The following is a 19,859-nucleotide window of genomic DNA, read 5'->3' as shown; positions in this document are numbered from 1 at the left end:
TTAGATGAGCCACTGCTTTGCTCCCCTGGGCAGTTCTTATGTTCCTCTTGGCCTAGAAATATTGGTTCATCTGCAACTAACGAGTCTATTTCCTGTCTCTCCCCCTCCGCCCCCCCCCCGAGCTAAAATTAGGTTACAAATATCTCAGACAGGACTCCTGTTTCTGTGAGCGCAACTCAGAGCTAATAATTCAGATCATCGCTGGGTCGGCCCCCGAAGAGAAAACAACGGACGCCAAACTTTCCTGGAAGTGGTGCGCAGTGTGTAGGCGGAAGGGCCGTCCGGAGGGAGACGCCAGCCCTGAAGAATTCCACTCAAATTGATTTCCTAGACAAAAGAAATATGCAGGATGGTTCGTTTTCTCCAAGTAGTAATAATATAAAAGTTACCCAGGGATATAAAATAAAGCCTGGCTCTTGTTGGTGCCAGGAATCTGACAGCCCGGCTAGAGCAAGCATCCAAGGAAAACCCATGACCAGGATTGTCCGGAGCACGTGGAGGAGGGGTGATTGCTTGCAAAGGCTGGTGTGTTTCATTTGTGTGTGTGTTAAATGACCACACTGGCCCAGCCATGGCTTTCTCCTCGGGGAGCCGGGGCTCTCTGGAGGACGTGTGCGCCCTCAGGACATAGGGGGCAGTAGCACAGCGGGTGCACTTTGTAGACTGGTCTCCCTCGCTTGCTTCCCGGCGGATGGGACGCTATCGCCTACAGCAGTTCGCAAGCTCTGGGTCAGGGCCTCATTTTAATGGGGTTGCCAGGGCTGGCGTTAGACTTGCTGGGCCTGAAGCTGAAGTCCTAGTGGGGCTCAGGTCACAGGCTCTCCGCCTGCGGGGGGAGTCACTAGACCCCGAACTCCTTGTGATACTGTCCGAGCCGAGCCGAGGCCGGGTCAGAAAGGGATGGGGAAGCTAACGGAATCTAAAGCCAAGGGGGTCTTGGGAGGCCTGGTCGCTGTGACTCGGAGTGTTTGAATTAGGGCCTGATTTAAACCATGGTGAAATCAAAGGGAGGCTCCGTCAAAGCCCTGCTCCTTGGCCAGCGCCTGGCACACTCTGACCCGCTCGGACCGTTGATGTAAAGAAGCAGCAGAGCCGTAGCTGTCACTGGGATGTTCCAACAGCCTGACGCCGCTGGGAATGGGTGACGGGGATGGATCACTCCATAACTGTCCTCTGAAGCGTCTGGCACCCACAGACGCTGGCTTCCTCTGGGCCCCAGGGGTGCTTAACCCCCTGCTCCCCTTGCTGTCATCTCAGCACATTGCCTCTGTCTCTCTCACCTCCTGTCATCGAGCATTCAGGGGAGGTGCTGTGGGCTAGGCCTGGAGCCAGAATGGAGCCCCGGCCCACCAGGCCAGGACAGACTGGGTGGGAAACATAAGAATGGCCAGACTGGGTCAGACAAAAGGTCCCTCTAGCCCAGTGTCCTGTCTTCTGACAGTGGCCAGTGCCAGGTGCCCCAGAGGGAATGAACAGAACAGGGAATCATCCAGTGATCCATCCCCTATCGCCCATTCCCAGCTTCTGGCAAACAGGCTAGGGACACCATCCCTGCCCATCCTGGCTAAGAGCCATTGATGGACCTGTCTTCCATGAACTTACCTAGTTCTTTTTTTAACCCTGTTATAGTCTTGGCCTTCACAGCATCCTCTGGCAAGGAGTTCCACGGGGTGACTGTGTGTTGGGTGAAAAAAATACTTCCTTTTGTTTGTTTTAAACCTGCTGCCTAGTCATTTCATTTAGTGACCCCTAGTTCTTGTGTTAGGAGAAGGAGTAAATAACCCTTCCTTATTTACTTTCTCCACCCCAGTCATGATTTTATAGACCTCTATCTTATCCCCCCTTAGTCGTCTCTTTTCCAAGCTGGAAAAACAAACAAATGACAGATACCCTGGGAAAGAGGGGCTGGTGTGGCAGCTCGGTCGTCCTCTCCTAATGCGCTCGGGTGCATGAGGCCGGAGTCCTGCCTCTGCCATGGGGCTACCCAGGCTGAGAGGAAGGGGAGAGACTCCTTCCATAAACCACAGGCTGGCTCTGGCCCTGTTGCTGGATATCTCTGCGTAATACTGCGGGACCCCACTGATTCTGCTTCGGGATCTGAAATGGCCCAGAGCGACGAGGGCTGCGCTGCCACGGAGGTCCTGTGTGGGTGTGTTTTGACAGAGCACATGCCGAATGAAGAGCTGAGAGCCGTGTGTTTGTCTGGCCGGGGCAGCCCTGGTCAGACCAGTACCTCTGTAGTTGCTGAACTGCAGCTCTGTAGCAAGAGCTTTGTTTCAGAGGCAGATAATTAGCTGAGCTAGTGGGGGCCCAGGTGCTAGCCTTCTGGCTGCTCCCCTGGTGTTTGGAAGAGGCTGGCAAAGGCAGAGGGGGCTGATGGAAAGGCAGGAGCTACCCTGATGCTCCATTCTGAGCCTGCGAATTTCAGTGAGGCCTGCCCGGAGGTTTCCTCTCTCAACACTGCAGCAGCGTGCAGCCTCTGAAACAGACAAGACCCTGAGTGCACGCTATGTCCCGTGTTGATCGCCAGGAATGTGCTGGCTGTGTTGAATTGCCCTCCTTGTGGAGGGTTGCATCGACATGGATCCACAGGGTGGTGTGCTGTTGTCACTCATATTTACTTGTATCATGGTGGTGCCCAGGAAGCCAGTCAAGAATCAGCTCACCCTTTGTGCTAGGCACTGTATGGATTGGCCATGCCCTGGGGAGATTGAAGCCTGGGTATCACAACGGAGATTAGACAGATGAACTGAGCACGGGGTGGATGGAAGGACAAGGTAACAGCAGCATGAACAACCCCAAAAGTTCCGAAATCATGAGCCAGGCCCCAACCCCATGAATGACTTAAAAATCATGAGGTGTAAAAATGAATGTGTGCAGGGTTTTTTCTTTTTTTTCTTCTTCTGGTTTCTGAGCCTTAGAGTGCACTCTGTGGCTCATTATCAAGCTTTTCTCTGCAATCAGGAGTCCTAAAAACTTTTCTTTTTTAAAAAAAAAGGACTCAGTAATCACCTGACTCCAGAAGCTGGGGCTTTAAGAAACACCCTAAGTATTGTGAGAGTTGGCAGCAATGTAACAAAACATTCAGAGTGGAGGAAAAATAGGTTAACTTGTCTGTCTTGCAGATCTCCGCCTGAGGAGAGCACAGCTTTTCCTTTAAGCTTGAGGAAGTCATAAATCTAATTTTGCCAAGCACAAAAATGAGTAACCAGATGTGTTTAATTGTCCCAGTTACATGTACAAGGAGAGTAGAACTCCTAGGCCAACATATGGTCAGTTCTACGTGGAGGAGTCGAAACTGGCAGGTGGATTGTGACCACAGCTATGCGTACGCATACACGCATACACACGTAGATGGTGATTGCACACCTGCACTTATACACATGCCCATGCCGAGAGTTTTGTAGGCATAGCTGTAGTCTTTGAAAATGTGGCCTTGTGCTTTGCTGAAATCGATTTTGTCAGCCCATTTTTCCTGCGTTCTCTGTGCCATGGGGTGGAATCCTGGCCCTGCTGGAATCAGTGAGAGTTTTACCATTGACTTCAGTGGTTCCAGGATCCACTTGCATGTCTTTTCCCTGCCTCGGGGCTCTGGTTTTGAGAGAGAACTGCCCACATCAGGGCTGAGAATTATTATTTCCTGTTGCTAATTGCCGGCAGCAGATAACACTTGCTGGAGAGCTCAACAAGACAGCAGTGTGGGAAACCGTAGGGCTTGATGTATGGTGGGTGTAGTATGCAGGTGGTGGTGGTAGCCTGTGCTGTATGGGAGGTCAGATGGCAGCGACTCATAGCCCAGGTCAACTGACTCGGGCTTGTGCTGCGGGGCTAAAAACAGTTGTGTAGACGTTCCGGCTGCGCCTGGGCTCTGGGAGCCTCCGCTCTCCCTGGGTCTCAGAGCCCGGGCTCCAGCCCGAGCCCAAATGTCTACATAGCTACTTTTAGCCCCATAGTGCAAGCCTGAGTCAGTTGACCTGGTCTCTGAGACTGACTGCTGTGGGTCTTTTTTTTTTTTTCAGTGTAGCGCACCCAGGGGCTATTTGCAAAGTTGTGGACCATGCAGCAATGAAGGGCAGAGCCTCCTGCTCCAAAAACAGAAGCCCTGACCACTTGAGCTAGAAGAGAATCTCTCAGTTGTTGGCAGTATAGGGCATATGACACACACTTTAGCAATTCTGATTCCATTCAGTACAGAGCAGTGGTAGCTCTGTCTGTCTCATGTCTCTGTTTGTCTCTCTATACACATGCCAGTTAATTGTGATGTGTTCTGTTTCTATATATACTAGCCATGATGTGCAGCATCGTAAAACTTCTCAAAGGACGAGAGGTGATCATACACTAAAGGGAAAACAGTAAAGGTGAGAATTAGAGAGAGGGAATGACTCAAAGGGGTGGGTTGTGGGGAAATGGGATGGTCCAGCACAAACAGCCAGCCCGGATATGTTAGAAGCTATTAATGAGATAGTAGGAACTAATCTGCTATCGATAAACCTCCATCCTGCAAGCAAGTGCTGTGCACGGTAAATTAATTATGGGTGTGCTGAGAGCCAGAATGCCCTTCCAGATCCCTGGGAGTTTAAAGCAGGCCTCGTGACCATGCTCTGGGAGTAAACCAAAGGGGTTGGCTGTATCTGCGAGTGGTGCGTTCACCTCCCGCCCACAGCCCTCCGTGGGGACGAACCTTTGTTTGTTTGGAAGCACTTTTAGGAAGCCGACCCACCAGCTCCATGTAAACTGTGTATTTTAGCTGTTTCCTAGAATACCCTAAAAGCTCCCAGAGTAAACTCCAAAGATTCGGCGGAGCTGGTTTCCTGTGCTGGACGTACATCCTGTCAGTGTTTAGGTAGGGATGGTTCCTGTAAACAGCTTCTGTGAAGCAGCACTGAGAATAACTTCCTTTGCTCGGAGAAAGTAAATAGAAACACAAGTGTATCCATGTGTCCCATGTGTGTACGCGGGCAGGGTGGGGGTGGGAGGGGAGGCTGATTTCTTGGTAAACAGTCACTTGGAAAATGCTGGCTCTCCCGGAGTCTGGTCAAGAGGAGTTTCTCAACCACTGCTCTGCATCTGGGGGCTCCCGACCCCCTGTTCTGCTGCACTGCACGGGCTCGAGGGGCGTGGAGGCTAATCTAGTCCCCGCTGCCTGCTGGCATCCCCAGCGTCCATCCAAATCGCTCAGCAGGGCACTTGTAACAGGAGTCACTTGAGAGCCATCCCTTTTGTTCCCCTGGGACAGGCCAGGATATAAAGGGCAGTTTGTTTCCAGCCTTCCTGTGTGCCACATCTTTATCTCACTCCACCAGTCATCCACCCTGCTGGGCAGCTAATTTGCGTGCAGTGGTTTCATGGCTTGTTTGAGGGAGACGGCACAGATTGTGGATTACTCAGCCCCTCTGCCTCACCCGTGTGACAGCACAAGCTTTCAGCTACTCATAAATCCGGTAAAGATTGTGAGGTGCCCAGAGACTGTGGTGATGGCAGCTGTGTAAGTACCATACTTAGAGCATTCTTGGATCCCAAGGATGGGCAGCTCGCTGGCCCAGCAGTGCTGCATGGCCCCAAGCAGGGCTGGCTTTGCTGGTTGGTCTCATTCAGTGAAACCAAAGGGCAGTTAATCTTCAGAGAGCAGCTCCTGGGGGGACAGTCTGCAGGAATCCCTTATTATAGAACATGTATACTGTGAATGGCACCAAAACGCCTCAGTCGTGCTAGGTGCTGTACAAACACATAACAAACAGTCTGTGCCCCAAAGAGCTTACGCTCTAATACTGCTGATTCACTCAGAACGGTCCCAGCTGTGCAGTCACTCAAATGCAGCTGCCTCTAGAGTGGAGCCTGGCGGCTATTTCACAGCTGAGAACAACGCTGCGCAGCGTTTGTTAGGATGAGAAGCAGGGTGTCACTAACCCGACGGAGGCAGGCAGAATGTGACCCCCTACTGTGTTGAGAGGCAACCTTGTGCCCTCGCCACTGTGGTGTATTGTGCACATGTGGGGGTTGTGGGTTCTTTAGGAAGAAAGACAGAGCCCTTGAGGTTTGTTGACAACAATCCAGTTGGCTCTTTGAACCCATTTCTTGTTAAGGATTATGGGTAATGTAGTCCAAAACAGGCATTTCTTGTATCTAGAAGCACTATCCTTAGAATAACCAGTAAAGGGCATTCAGAATATGGTGTGCACACATTACTGCACTGAGTATATTTGTGTGTGTGTTGAGACTGTGTGTGGCATGCAGATTGATCTGTGATTGCGTGTGTGTGTGTGTGTGAGTGAGAGCTTGTCTGTCACCTGCCACCCTGAGAACATTTCTGGAAATGTCCTGATTTGTGACACTGCCCCTTTGAGCCCAGAAGACAGTCCTCCTACGTGTCACCCATGCAGATTCTGTGCTGACCAATCTACAGGCCTTGCCGGAGGGGTGGTAGGATTCACATGCAAGATATTAGGAAACAGCTGCTATGGTTTGTAACAGTTATGCTGGGGGAGGGGGGAGCGACTAGACCTGTGGTTCATACTCTCCCAAGTGATCTGGGGAGAAGGGCAAACAGCCCTGATTAAAACCCAGGGCGTTGGACGAGAACTGGGGTAAGACGGCCTCTCCTGTCAGCCGTGGCCATTTTGCTTTGAATGCATGCACAGCTTCGGAGATCCCATTTCTGATGGGTCAGAATTGTTTGTTTCCACACAATGGGAACGAAATCCGTCGGAGGCTGTATTCTCGCTTTTATCTAGTCCTGCAACACAACGCCTATTGATTTGTCAGCTGCTGCATCCTCTGTGCTCTTCATATCCTTTGTGCTTTCATGTAGCAGCTGACTGAAAGGAGGGATTCAAAGGCTAGAGCTGGGGTCTGGAAAGAAGCATTGTCCAAGCAGGAGAACTGTAATAATGCCTGTGTTTGGAAGAGACTAAGGGGGACCAGGGTCTAGTCCAGTGTCCAGGCCTCATTACGTTTTACCTGCATTCCCCCTGGTCCAGGTAGTGAAACATCTCTTCTCATCCTAGCACACGCTGTACAGTGTTGCTGTCAGCTGTTCAATAGCTGCCCAGCGCCACTCTAGAGGTAGCTGCATTTCAGTGACTGTATGGCCAGTGCGGGGCAGAGGTGTGCTGGCTCAGTCCAGCTCTTCTGAAGGAATCTCCCCCAGTAACACCTCTGGCGCTCTGGGGAAGTCCTTCCTCAACCAAAACTGCTTTTAAGCTCCTCTAGCACTTCAGTCCTGTATGCCTTGCAATGCTGGGCGCTCCCTGAGGACAGAACCACAGCTTTGAAAAAACAATCCACCCCCAGGTTTGTTAGCCTCCTAGAGCAGGGGTCAGCAACCTTTCAGAAGTGCTGTGCCGAGTCTTCATTTATTCCCTCTAATTTAAGGTTCCGTGTGCCAGTCATACATTGCAACGTTTTTAGAAGGGCTCTTTCTATAAGTCTATAATATATAACTAAATTATTGTTGTATGTAAAGTAAATAAGGTTTTTAAAATATGTTTAAGAAGCGTCATTTAAAATTAAATTAAAATGCAGAGCCCCCCGGACCGATGGCCAGGACCCAGGCAGTGTGAGTGCCACTGAAAATCAGCTCGCGTGCCGCCTTCGGCACTCGTGCCATAGGTTGCCTACCCCTGTCCTAGAGTGTCTCTGCTGACAGACCTGCAGATTGCACTGAGGTGGGACCCATGTGACCCAGTTCAGAGTTGATACCCATGTCTCCAGTGGCCCAAAGATCAAAGAGACAAACCTGCTCTGCCAGTCTGGGGCTTTTCTTTCGTTTTCTCATGTCCCTAGTTGGGTGTAAAGCTGAAGAGTTCAGACTCTGTCACAATTGCAGCACGTCCCCTATCAGGATAGACTCTGCTGGCCTCTGGGTCCCCTGTCATTGCTACAGGGGGTTGAGCCATTACCGCAGTCACTGGATTAGTGTTTAGGCTGTAGCGGTTTTCCGAATCAACTGCGTAGTTTGGCCCGTACTGTAGAACGCTGTGGTGTTTGTCATGCATTACGTCTGGCCTTCAACATTTGGTTGTGAGATGGCTTCGTTTTCATGCTGTTTCTCCTACTTTATCCCCAAAGCCGGGTGGATCAGCTAAGCTCCTAGGCAGGGCTTTCTTAGGGTGTCTTTCGTCCCCAGCATTCTCTTGTTGACAGCTGAAAACACAGGAGCACTGGTGCAGTCGTTGAGGACTGCTGCGGCGAATACTGGAGTGCAGGTTTTTGTTAAATAAAGGTGTCCCAAAAGACCCAGTGCTGCCATGGCAGCAGGCCTCATTCCATTGCATATTGTATTCCTTGTCTCTCTAACCCAAATGCATTAGCTCCCTTTTCTATGATTGTTACTTTCCGGTCACTTTGTTAATTCCACCCTTTGTGGAGCTGTACATTGCACGGCAGTTCCTGTGACGCCAGCTGCCTCGAGCTGTTCCTGTCGGGCCCCTGTGCTGTTTATAGAAAAGGGCGGCTTTTAAAAGGACAGCTCTGGGTTAGTGCGTGTCCCAGGTACCGATTTCGTAATAACGAGGCTTTTAGAAAACGTCAGGTCACTGTAAAAGTTTCTGTGATTTTTAAAAAATTTGGTATGAAACCAGGGTTTGTTTGCACAGCTGTAAATGTGACTCTGTTGTTTGCAACAAAGTCCTTGCAACCTTGTGGGAATGCCTGAGAACCAGGAACTGAAATTGGCTGGCCTGTTTTCTGCTCAGTGAAAAGCCAGAAAGCAAGCAAGCAGCATGAATGATTAAATAAAAGTGGATTTTAACCTACTCTCAGTGGGTGACATACATTTGGGCCAGCAAAGTCTAGGCACCATTTAATCCCTGTTCCTGTTGTTCTCACGATCAAGGACCTGTTCTATACCTTAAATGGCAATGAATCCACAGTCCTGTTCTCTGTATGTCAGGGAAATTGTTCAGACAGGATTGACTGGCCAGTGCATCTGGCTGGCCTGCTTTGAACATTTATTACTAACTAAAAATGCAACTAGTGGGTGGGTTTGTTTGGTTTTTTTTTAAATCACCTACAGACCTACAGAGTGATCAGATGAGGTCTAGAAGCAAGCTCCCCCCCTCCCATGTCCTCTGCCCACAGGTCCTATGATAAGCTCAAGCTACCCTGTTAAAATTACACACCACCTGACCTGGGCAGAACTTGAATTGCAAAACTCTAACCACATGACAAATGCTTCCCTGCTCAGGGTTTTGCTCCAAACTTGAAATCCAGACCATGTTTTCTCCCAGAAGCCAAGTGAGTCATGTTAAAGCTCTATGAGGCTGGCACAGGCTCCGGGAGATCTGGAATATTTGTATTCATCCCCAGCTGTATGAAGCCTCTGATGCTGGAAGAGGAGATGCAAGGGAGAGATCAGAGACTCATAGACTTTAAGGTCAGAAGGGACCATTATGATCATCTAGTCTGACCTCCTGCACAACGGAGGCCACAGAATCTCACCCACCCGCTCCTGTAACAAACCCCTAACCTATGTCTGAGCTATTGAAGTCCTCAAATCGTGGTTTAAAGGCCTCAAGGTGCAGAGAATCCTCCAGCAAATGACCCGTGCCTCACGCTGCACAGGAAGGCAAAAAAACCCCAGGGCCTCTGCCAATCTGCCCTGGAGGAAAATTCCTTCCTGACCCCAGATATGGCGATCAGTTAAACCCTGAGCATGTGGGCAGTGCCTTGTGCTCTTTCTTCCTGTTTTGAATGTTGTGATGAAGGTCTATTATGGCCTTCACCCTCCTAGACAGAGAAGGAAGATTCTGTTTGTGGTCTGACTTAGCCCCCTCTTTTTTGCTGAAGAACTGTTTGGATGACTCAGAGATGTCTCTAGGAAACTTTCTCTGTCCTCAGCTGAAGAGGTTGGATGTGTTGAAACCTTAACAAGGAGATTTTTTTCCTAACCAGCTGCTGAGAAAAATAAGTCAGGAGTGAAGAGTTCTGATCAGTCTGAATCAAAATCACTTCCCCTATCTGTTAACTGGGGTTCGCGTCTGTGGCACTTGGGATGCCTTCATCCTTCCAATTGTCCATGGAGTCTGCTAGTGTAGATAAGGGGGGGTGATTTTCAAAGGCACAGATGGGATTTGGGAGCCCAGTTCTGTTGACCATTCCAGTCAGTGACTTCCAGTGGGAATTGAGAGCCAAAGACCTGATGTCCAAAACCCAAGCAGATAAGAAGCCTTTAAAACCAGCCAACGCTGAACTCTCTTGATCGGATGCAGATTGCCTGGTGAGAACTGCAGGGTGGAGTTGCTTGTCACATCTGTGTTTTGTCAGTCTTCACAGGGAGCTGGACGATATTGTGTTCTTGTTTTTTTCTTTTTAACAAGTCCCAATTTACTAGACTGAAATGTTTTCGCTCACTCCAGAGACTCGTCTTCCTCCCTAGCAGAAGCTGGTCCAAGAAAAGATATTATCTCACCCACCTCATCTCTGTAACGGCCTGCCCTTGTCAATGGAGTTACTCTGGTGCATCCAAGTGGGGACGCCAGCCCAGGGTGTTTCATGCCATGGGGCTCCTGGGATAGGTAGAAAGCCATGCAGGGAGCAGAGGGGTCAGTGATGGGAAGTGCTGGGGGGCTTGGGCCTGCTCTGAGCACCCAAATGGGGACATTTTCCCAATGGTTTTAGAAGCATCCTGGGGAGTCGGCACATGGGATCAGCTAGGCCGGGGGGCGAGAGGCTGGAGCAGTGAGCCGAGCTCCCAGAACAGCTCAGCACTCCCCAGTACCTGCCCTGGTACCGCGCCCTAGCCTCTGACTTCAGTTCTGTCACTGGTTTTGTTCTGCGTCACTCCCATCCCCCTGTGGTGGTGGGGATGAGGCCTGGCCCGGCCAGCCACCGAGGGACCGTAAATCCCCTGCGCTGGGCCGTTTGCCGACTGCACGCCCGCAGGCGGTGTCACAGTGGCACGGCTTAGCCTCAGGAAATGGCTCCAGCGCTCAGCCGCGGGGGAGCTCATTTCTACCGGCAGGGATGGAGGCTGTTCCAGGGCCTTGTATTTCCCTGACCCCGCCGAGCCCGCTTTTCACACGCCCCAGCCTCTTCCTCCGTGCTGCGTCTCCACTGGGAATCCCTGAGCTGGCTTTGGAAAGGGCAGCTACAAGGCTTAGGCATAAAATCAACATCCTCCAGCAGCGTCCTGCCAGGCCAGCCCACGGACACAGGGCAGCCTGGAGCGATGGCTGCTCTGGGGACAGCACGGAGCTGGGAGCCAGGCTCTCCGGAGCCCCAATCACAGCCTGGACGTTGGGAGAGTCATTTAAACGCCTCTCCGTGCCTCAGTTTCTCCTCCTGGAACAGAGATGCTGATGCTGTTGACCCGATAGTGGAGCTGGAGGGGTTAATTAGTCACTGTTAAGTCACTCTCTTTTGCAGATTTTCTGTCGCTCTTTCCTGGTCTCTATCCCTCTGGATCACTGGGTCATCACTGACACTAGCGATTTGCATGACAATGGGATATTGTCACTTATAACTCTTGCTTCCCCTTCCTCCTGTCCCTACTGCTTGCTCCTTCTGAGGCCCCCTCACTTTGGGACAGCAGATCCTACAAACCCACTCTGGCATGTGGCTTCCCTCGCTATGTAACGGCGAAGCCTCTGCTCGCTGTGTAGTGCACCTTTAAATCAAAGGCCCCTCGGCAGCCATTGTTTGTTTCGCACAAGCCACGTGCCTTGGGAGTGCTCTTGTAGACTTTACCTTTCTTCTTTTTTGTCTTGTCCGGTTAATCTCAGGGGAGGCGATTCTGGCTGTTGTTTGCTCTTGGTGCCTGCTGGAAAAGCATTACTTGCATGAGTAGCTCTGATTCCCAAAAGCAGCCCCCTTTCCCAGCTCCCACAGAGCCACTTCCGAGAGCAAGTGTTAACTCCCACAAGGAAGGGATCACAGAACCCGGTTCCAGGCCTTCGGGTTGATCCAGTTCTCACGCAGGTCTCCCAAGCAGTGAGCAGAACCCCTGGTCTCTCCCCAGCAGAGCTCTGTCCGTGCACATCTTGCTGCTTCCTCTCCCTGAAAGCTCATCCAATCTAGCCTCAGTCTCTGCCCTGCAGATGGCCCAGCTCCCAGATGTGCACAGAGGAATGGGAAACCCAACATCAGAGACGGGGAAGTAGGAAAAACTGACTGAAAACAAACCCCAAGAAGCCAAAGCCTCTGTCTGAGTTTGGAATGGTGGGCTGAAAAATAACTCTCCAAGGCCCAGTCCTGCCTCGGCGGCAGAACACCCAGTGCCCTCGATGGGAGCAGGACTGGGCCCTTGGATGGGAAGTGAGCCGTTTGCCTGCTGGAATGCAGAGGGGTGAAGCCTTCCCAGGGCTGTGACGAGGAGGTGGGCACGGCTGCTGTGATGGTGCCCTGATGGGGTTCGGTTCCCGGAGGGCACGAAGCGAGCGCAACATTCAGCACGTGGGTTGTTCTCATGCCGGAGTCAGACCCGTGCGGCCTCTCTGCGACTTCAGTGGCTGCCCTTCCGCTTTCAGTTTGAGATGCCTGCCCCCAGCCGTGCAGTAAGAGAGCCAAAGAGGGGCAGAGGAGAACTCCCCAGAACCCAAGGGGTTTGGATCTGGGCTCGGGCTGAGGTCCATCTCTGGGCATGGCAGGAACGTAGGAGACGCTGCAGCAGAGCCGGCCAGTGTTCCTTCCTGCCCCAGATCCTGACTCCCAGAGGAGGCTGTGAAATCCCCCTCTGGCTGTGCAGTGCAGCTCACGGGGCTGGGAGGAAAGGTGTCCCTGCCAGGCCCCGGTGGCGAGTCTGTGTCTGAAGCGTGGCGTCTGTGACCTCAGAGCGACATCGTCCCCGCTGCTTCGGGTGCTATTCAAAACACTGACTTCCTCTCCCTGGTGAGGCCCAGCTGGCTCCGTGGCCACCTGTCTCCTCCACCCACCTGTGGCCTGCCTTTGGGATGTTCTCCTGGGCTGCTCCCAGCGCGGTGCTCGGGGTGAGCAGCGGCCCATCGCCATGAGCTCGGTAGTTCACTCTTGTGGCTGACTGAGACGCCCGGGGGCAGATTCTGCCCTCAGTCACGCGGGTGTAAATCCAGAGCCGCTCTGGCGATGTCAGTGGAATGCACCATATCAAGCCCAGGTGAATCTGGCCTGTGAACACTGGTGACCTGTGGGCCGTAGCTCAAAGTGCACCTCTTGTCTCTGCCTTGTTGCTGAGCTGGGGGTGGGACTGTGACGGGCGGGAAATGGCCAGTTTAGGGCCTCTCGTCAGCACGGCCTCCTGTGTGTGTCCCGTCCCAGCATGGCAATAGTGGGCACGCTCTAGGCCGTGGCTCAGTGACTCCGTCAGGCCAGCCACATCCCTGGGCTGCTCTGGCAGTGCCAGGTAGGAGAGGAGCTTTCCCTGCCTGGGGCCGGGCCCCCGGAGAACTGGCTGGGAGAACGGTGGCCTGGCGGGGGGGAGGGGAGACAGCCTTGGAGCTGGGCGGATGGGGGAGGGCAGCGATCAGTGGGGTGCTGAGTTCAGTGTCTCTCAGACCTAGGCACACTTTGCTGCTCAGGCTAAAGCCGGCTCAGTCCAAGCCACCAGGGAACTACCCTGCAACATTTCCCCCTATCCTCTCCCCCCCCCAAGCCCTCGAACGGGGCAGGTTTTGCCCCTGCACCTCATTCTTCTCCTGGCAGTGAGCTCCGCGCGGGTGGCGTTCGGTGGCCATTTCCTCAGCGCTTGGATGAGGCTGGCTGAGCAATCTGTACATGAAACTGACGAGCATAATTCCCCACTCCCTTGGTTTGAGACCCCAGCGCCAACCTGCTCCAAGTTCAGGGCCTCAGACTGAATCTCTGTGTTCCGTCTGAGTGAGGGTTTCGCAGACGCTGAACCAAGCCAGCTTTGCCACTGTTCATTTATAATTGCACTTGTTCAACATGTTTTCCCTTCACTAAATACCCCGTTGACACAGTGTGATGAAGTGGGAATGGTCTCACTGTTTTCTCTGAATACTGTGTGGGTGCCTCAGTTTCCCCCATGCAGTTCTTAAGTAACTAGGTGGTGGGATAAGGGGGTGTGATTGTTGCAGAGTCCTAGAGCCAGTGTGATGGTGTCTGCACAGAGAATGGCCGACCCCCTGTCTCTTGGCAACTGATGGCCTGGGCCCCTCTTCTGCACGGGTGCCGACTGAAGGTGTTGGAGAACAAAGAGATCAGGTGACCTCCTGGCCCCTCACCTCCGGGGCTCTGGGCTCCCTGGCCCCAAGATGGACCTGACTTTAGGGGTCCTATTCTCTGTACTTACAAGCTCTGTTTAGGACCGTGTTCCTGTCATCTAATAAACCTTCTGTTTTACTGGGTGGCTGAGAGTCACGTCTGACTGCGGAGTTGGGGGTGCAGGGCCCTCTGGCTTCCCCAGGACCCCGCCTGGGCGGACTCGCTGTGGGAGGCGCGCGGTGTGGGAAGAGGATGCTGAATGCTCCGAGCTCAGGCCCAGGAAGGTTGAAGCTGTGTAAGCTTCTTGCTCTGGAGACAGTCTGCTCCCAGAGGGGAGGCTCCCCCAGAGTCCTGACTGGCTTCGTATGGAGTAGTTCCAGAGCATCGCCCAGTGACTTCTCTCTGCGTGGGGCTGGCCGGTCTTTGGGGCGATTAGTTGTCCCGATTCTCAAGGGCTGGACGATCTGGCATAGGGACACTTTCTGCGCTGGCCACGAAGGCACCATCTGTTAGCAGCTTTGCAGGGATTACTTCCTTGCTGCTCTGTTGGACACCAATGAATCACGCGGCTCATCCCAACCAAAGATGTTAACTCAGATCCCGGTGGAAAAGCCCAGGTCATTGGCTGAGGCTGGTAACTGCTCCCAGAAGTGAAAGGTTTCTGGTAAAAATATTAAGGGGTGTCACTGCCTCGGTTTCCTTCCTTAACTAGCTTTGCTCACCTGGATTTCAAAATGGCTCATTAGTTTCAAGACGAAGTAATAACAACGCTAGTGTTTTCACACATACGGGCCCATCTGAAAAGCCACATGGTTCTGACAAATGGAAATTGATCCCCGCTGGGTTTTTCCCCTTGAGTCTGTTTCTTCCTGCCCCAGAGAGAGCATCCAGGTTCCTCCCCAGTGACTAGTCCTACTGATGTTAATACAACTGGATCACAGCAGTGCGCCTTCAGCCGTCGTCCAGGTCCTCTGTCTGACAAGGCTGCTTCAGAGGAAGGTGCAAGAAACCCCCCTAGCTGCCATGTATGGAGTGACCTGCCCCTAGGGTAAGTTCCTTCCTGACCCCTCACAGGGGCTGGCTCATGCCATGAAGCATGAGGGTTTTTAGTGGATGGGTGTCCACAGCATAGAAACCACCTGCCAAGTTAGTATTAACTGGCCCCCTTGCTGGAAGCAAAGGCTGGAACAGAGCAGGTGATGGTGGGAAAGGGTGGGGAATGTTTGCTCTGCCATTGCCCAGGCTGTACCTGCTCTGTAGAGACCCCTGTGGCTCTCCCTCATCAGCGGGGGGTGGGGAGGCCTTTTGTTCCTTTGGGGGACCACCCACCATCCCAGGGTTCCAACAGACTGGCACTTCCCGTTTCTTACCCTGTTTGATTTACCCCACCTGACTGGTTGGCCCCGTTCCTTCTGGTCCCTCCCTTTTCTAAGGGTTGACCAATGATGTTTCTGCAACAGGGCTGTCTGGGCCCCTGCCCTTTTACTGAAGTCAGGTTGACTGGCTCCTTCCACCAGCTTACTCTGCCTATTTAAACAAGTCCTGTGCACGCTGCGTAGCTTTCAGAGGGTGGGATTCCCCTCCCTGGAGCGGGCCATAAAACCTATAGGTATAACTAGGATTGAAAGGGTGTCCAGCCCTGGGGCTCAAGGAGATTTCTCCCGGGGAGAGGGAAGAAGTGCTGGTTCTTTTAAACCACAGCTGAGCAGCCCAGCCGAGCAGCAGTTCCTGGGATCCTTTTTACACCTTCAGGGATTTTCAGGGTCATCGGACAGATGTTTCAGTTAGAGGCCAGCGCAGCAGCCCACGCAACAGTCAGGAATGTATCCAAGGCTGCCAGGATAGATTGGACCCAGGCGCTTTCTCGTTAGATGTCCGGGAATAGGAAAATGTGAGGATGTGCCGCTGATGCTGGTGGTGGGAATTCTGGCCAGCTAGGAACTGGCTCAATGTTCTCGTTGTGCTAAGTGGAAGGCCCGAGTTCTTCTCCAGTCTGTTTTTCTGGGGCCAGATCTGGGTTTAAACAAACGGCAAGCACAGTGAAAAGTAAACTCGCTGTTTAGGATTAATGGAGTTTTAATCCTCTCCTGTGTATTAGTCACTTGGATAACAAAACGGGGGGTGAGGGGGTTGAAAAACACACGGGCCAAGATTTTACAAAGGGGTTACTGAGTTTGGGTGTCCAACCCCAGAACCTTAAAGGGGCCTCCCGGTGCGTCCAACCCCATCTTTAGAGCTGATGGAAAGAGCTGCTCAGAGGGAGCCATTTGCAGGGCACGACATTCTCATTGTAGCAAACCCATGTGACGCTGTGTATTTTCCACTGGCACCTTATCTGTTACATGTACACAGACCTAGAGCACGCTTGTAACACTGATCGTCTATGCCCGGAAAGCCAGGCCCCTTTAAGGTGTGGCTAATTGGGCATCCCACATCACTAGCCACTTTGGAAAATCTTGATCATACCTTTTAAACTTAAAGAGCTGCATCCCATGTCAGATTTTCAAGTCCACAGGCCCAGCGTTCCCCTGGTGTAACTCCACTGAAGTCCCGCCACGGAGAATTTCTTTTTATGACAGCCGTTTGCAGAATCCTGCCCAGGAGGCATGCGAACCTTTCATGCTGGCTGAGCACTGGGTCCTGATTTGCAGCATCAAAACTGCAATGTTTCAGACTACGACAAAAGGTCTAATTGAGAACAGCCCTGGAAATGTTGGTGCCTTTTCCACTTGCGCTCTGTGCAGTCTGGCCTATAAATAGGGATTTGAAAATCAGGCTGATCGTTTAGTTCTCCGAGAGCGACGGAGACGAAAGGTTAGGAGGCCTAGAGAACGTATGGCAGCAGGGCCATGCAACTTGGCAGTCCTGACTTGTGGGAGGAAACTTAGCCTGCATCTGGGAACCAGATTATGCGGTAATGTAGTTTACTTTTGCAGTACTTTCCCATAGTTATTGTTGATTAAAAAGCAATTGCTTGCACATGTCGATCTTGAAAGGGGGTAAACAATGAGGCTCTGAAGCTCTTCTCTGGGTAAAGCAAGGAGCCCAGATTTGCAAGCTTAGGAGCAAGAGCACAGCTCATGTGTTAGAGATCAGCTGCCTTCAGGCTGGTGTCTGTTGTTTTTATCCCATTAGGAGGTTGCAAGGAAGCTGACTGCGCCGCGTGTCTGAGAGGAGGGTGCCAGGGCCAGATGTTGTGCAATATATTGATTGTGATTCCTTGCAGAGCCGCTGCCTTGTTTTGGTAGCTTGTGCCAGTTATTTGCTTAAGCACAAAGGACTGGTTTGTGTTTCTGCAGATCTGGACAGTAGAGGTTAAAATGCAATGCCAGGGGCTGCCTCAGAAGTTGTTCTGAAGTTTGTCTCATTTAACTGAAGCCAAAATGAGCTCCAGCAGGGGTCACGAACAGCAGCCAAGGTGCAGTGCTGCAGAGCAGATGAGAACTGTTTACTAGTTTAACCTTCCTCCGTAGAATATTACTGTCTTGGCCCCCAATGTACGTCTCTGCTGGGTGATATGCTGGATGGCCCTGGAGACAGGAAGCAGGACCCAGAGCCTTTCACCACAAGGTTGCTAGTAGCAATTCAGTCAGGTCGGCAGGGAGCTGAAGTCTGTGATTCTCCCTCCACCCCCCGCCCCCCTTAGGAGCAGGTCTTGGTGCTTTCCCTGCAGCGCACCTCTTGCCACATGCGGGCACCCTCTGTTCCCATGCCGGGTGGTGGGAGCTGAGGGTGCTTAGCATCACAAAGGATGCGGCCCCGCCTTAAGAGTCTCCGGGTGGGCTCTGTGTCATTCCGGGTGCCAGGGTTCTGGTTCTGCCCGCTCAGCGATCTCTCTTTCTCTCTCCAGTGCTCCAAACCCAAGCTGCTCACGACCTGCTCCGCTGTCCAAGAGATCCGGAGATGCACCCGCCTCGAGATGCCAGACAACATGAACACCTTTGTACTCAAGGTAGGGCCTGCATCTCCCCTGCCCTTACGGAAGGCCCGCGAGGGCTGACCGTAGGGTTCTACAGGCAGTGACCCCTGGGATGGGGGCCAGAGATCTACTGCCTGGCTCTGAGCCCCGGACCAAGTCCTGCAGCAGGGAGCGAATGCTCTGTGAAACTCCAGGGCCGGCCCAACACGTGACCTCAGTCTGTGTCTCGTTCTCTGCCCCTGTCAGTGATCTGAGTTCAAACAGGCCAGCAGTTACCAGCCGTTGGGGCAGCTAACGCCCATGCTGCGCCAGCCAGTGCCTGCTGCTTGTCATACAGCAGTGCCCTCTGCCAGAGCCTTGCCGCCTCCCCAGCTCTCTTCCTGCCAGCACCAAGGGGCCCGGCAGAGGCTCCTGAGCCTGGGGTGGGGAGCCCAGAGGCCCTGTCACTAGAGACAGCTCTGGGGCGTGTACAGGACAGCGAGCGTGGGCTCTGTGGCTCTCCCTGCAGGCGCAGCCTCGGCACGTTCCAAATGGGTGCCGGAGCTGCTGCTCAAACAGCCCCGGGGCCTGCAGTCCGAGTGTGCAGGTGGAGCAGAGCCAGGCTCCTTCTGTCTGGGCGAGCAGCCTCCTTGCACCGACTCAGCAGCTGCCTCAGGGCACATCACAGGCTCTGGGGTTTCCTTCTCCCCTCGCAGCATGTGTCCGCTGGAGCTCGGATGCCAAATTTCAGTTCCTCTTCTGCTTGCGGGGGAGTGGGTGCTGTTGGCTTGGGCTGGGTGTTTCCTTCAGGCCGCTGACTTCCCTGGTAGCTTTCTCTCAGCTCGCAGTCACGCTGGTTAGATGCAGGGTGTTTCCTTGTGTGGATAATGCACTGGGCTGGGGCGGGATCTGGCCCCCTGGAGACCAGCAGAAGGATGGTAAATGCTACCTGTGTCATTGGCAGCATCTGGGCTGGGGGCTTCCAGGAGCCGGTTTGTCATCTGTCACCCCCTCCTTGGTGCCCGCCCCCACTGCTGCTCTGCAGACGCTGCAGTGACCAGATTCTTCATAGCAGCGCTTGTCCGTTCCTTCCCCAAGAGGGGACGACCGAGCTGGCACCAGCCCCTCCCCAGACTGTCGTCCCCTTCTCTGCCTGCTGCCTACCCCAGAGCTGGGAGAACCGTCTGTCACATGTATCCTCTCCTTTAGGCGCATGTCCAGGCCCCCAAGCTGCGCCCATGCTGCTGTGGGCACCGGATGAGGCAGCCATCGCTCCTCGTTGCCCCGTTCTTCTGCTAGAGGTCTCCCATCCTTAGACTGGGGACCAGGCTCCCAGAGGGGTGACTGCCACACTGGCTTCTGGCCCCTGTTGGTGCTGAGGTTGCCCTGTGCAAAGCACACGTCTCCCCCTCCCATCTGCTCTGCTCCTGGTGCGGCTCTGCTGCCTGGCCTCCTTCTCCCCAAGCAGTCCTCTCCCTCTCCCTCCAGGGGCTGGCACGTCCCGCCCCATGCCCACAAAAGCAATTGGGTACGAGTCGCAGAGCTAGCCAGGACTCGGGGTGCCAGTGCAGTTTGAGACGCGCTGGCTCCAGGGGCCATGGTGCGGGACTTGCTCTTCAGTTCCCTGGCTGCAGGCACAGCATTCTGCCCACCGTCACTTGTGCCGCCCAGCCATGGGGGCCCAGTGAGGGGCAGGTGGAATGTGAGGCCGTAAGTGGCCAAGTTCCTCTAGGAAGTAAGTGGCCCAGATCTCCCCGCCCTGGAGCCAGAGCCTTCCCCACAAGAGTTTCCTTCCTCCCTTTCCTTTCCGCTGCAGAGGCCATGA

General features: G+C 53.2%; 1 protein-coding gene across 1 annotated transcript in view; it reads left to right on the top strand.

Moving 5' to 3' along the window:
- Nucleotides 1-19,859, top strand: part of SH2B3 (SH2B adaptor protein 3) — a 96,513-nt gene that overhangs the window by 59,489 nt on the left and 17,165 nt on the right. The window contains exon 3 of the mRNA XM_044990076.1: nt 17,987-18,088. Within this exon, the coding sequence (XP_044846011.1) occupies nt 17,987-18,088 (102 nt within the window). The remainder of the gene's footprint in view (nt 1-17,986; nt 18,089-19,859) is intronic.

The sequence above is a fragment of the Mauremys mutica genome, chromosome 16, assembly GCF_020497125.1.
Source record: "Mauremys mutica isolate MM-2020 ecotype Southern chromosome 16, ASM2049712v1, whole genome shotgun sequence".
In the NCBI taxonomy this organism is placed as follows: Eukaryota; Metazoa; Chordata; order Testudines; family Geoemydidae; genus Mauremys; species Mauremys mutica.
The sequence above is the reverse complement of the archived record's forward strand: the minus strand, read 5'-3'. Positions and strand labels throughout refer to the sequence as shown.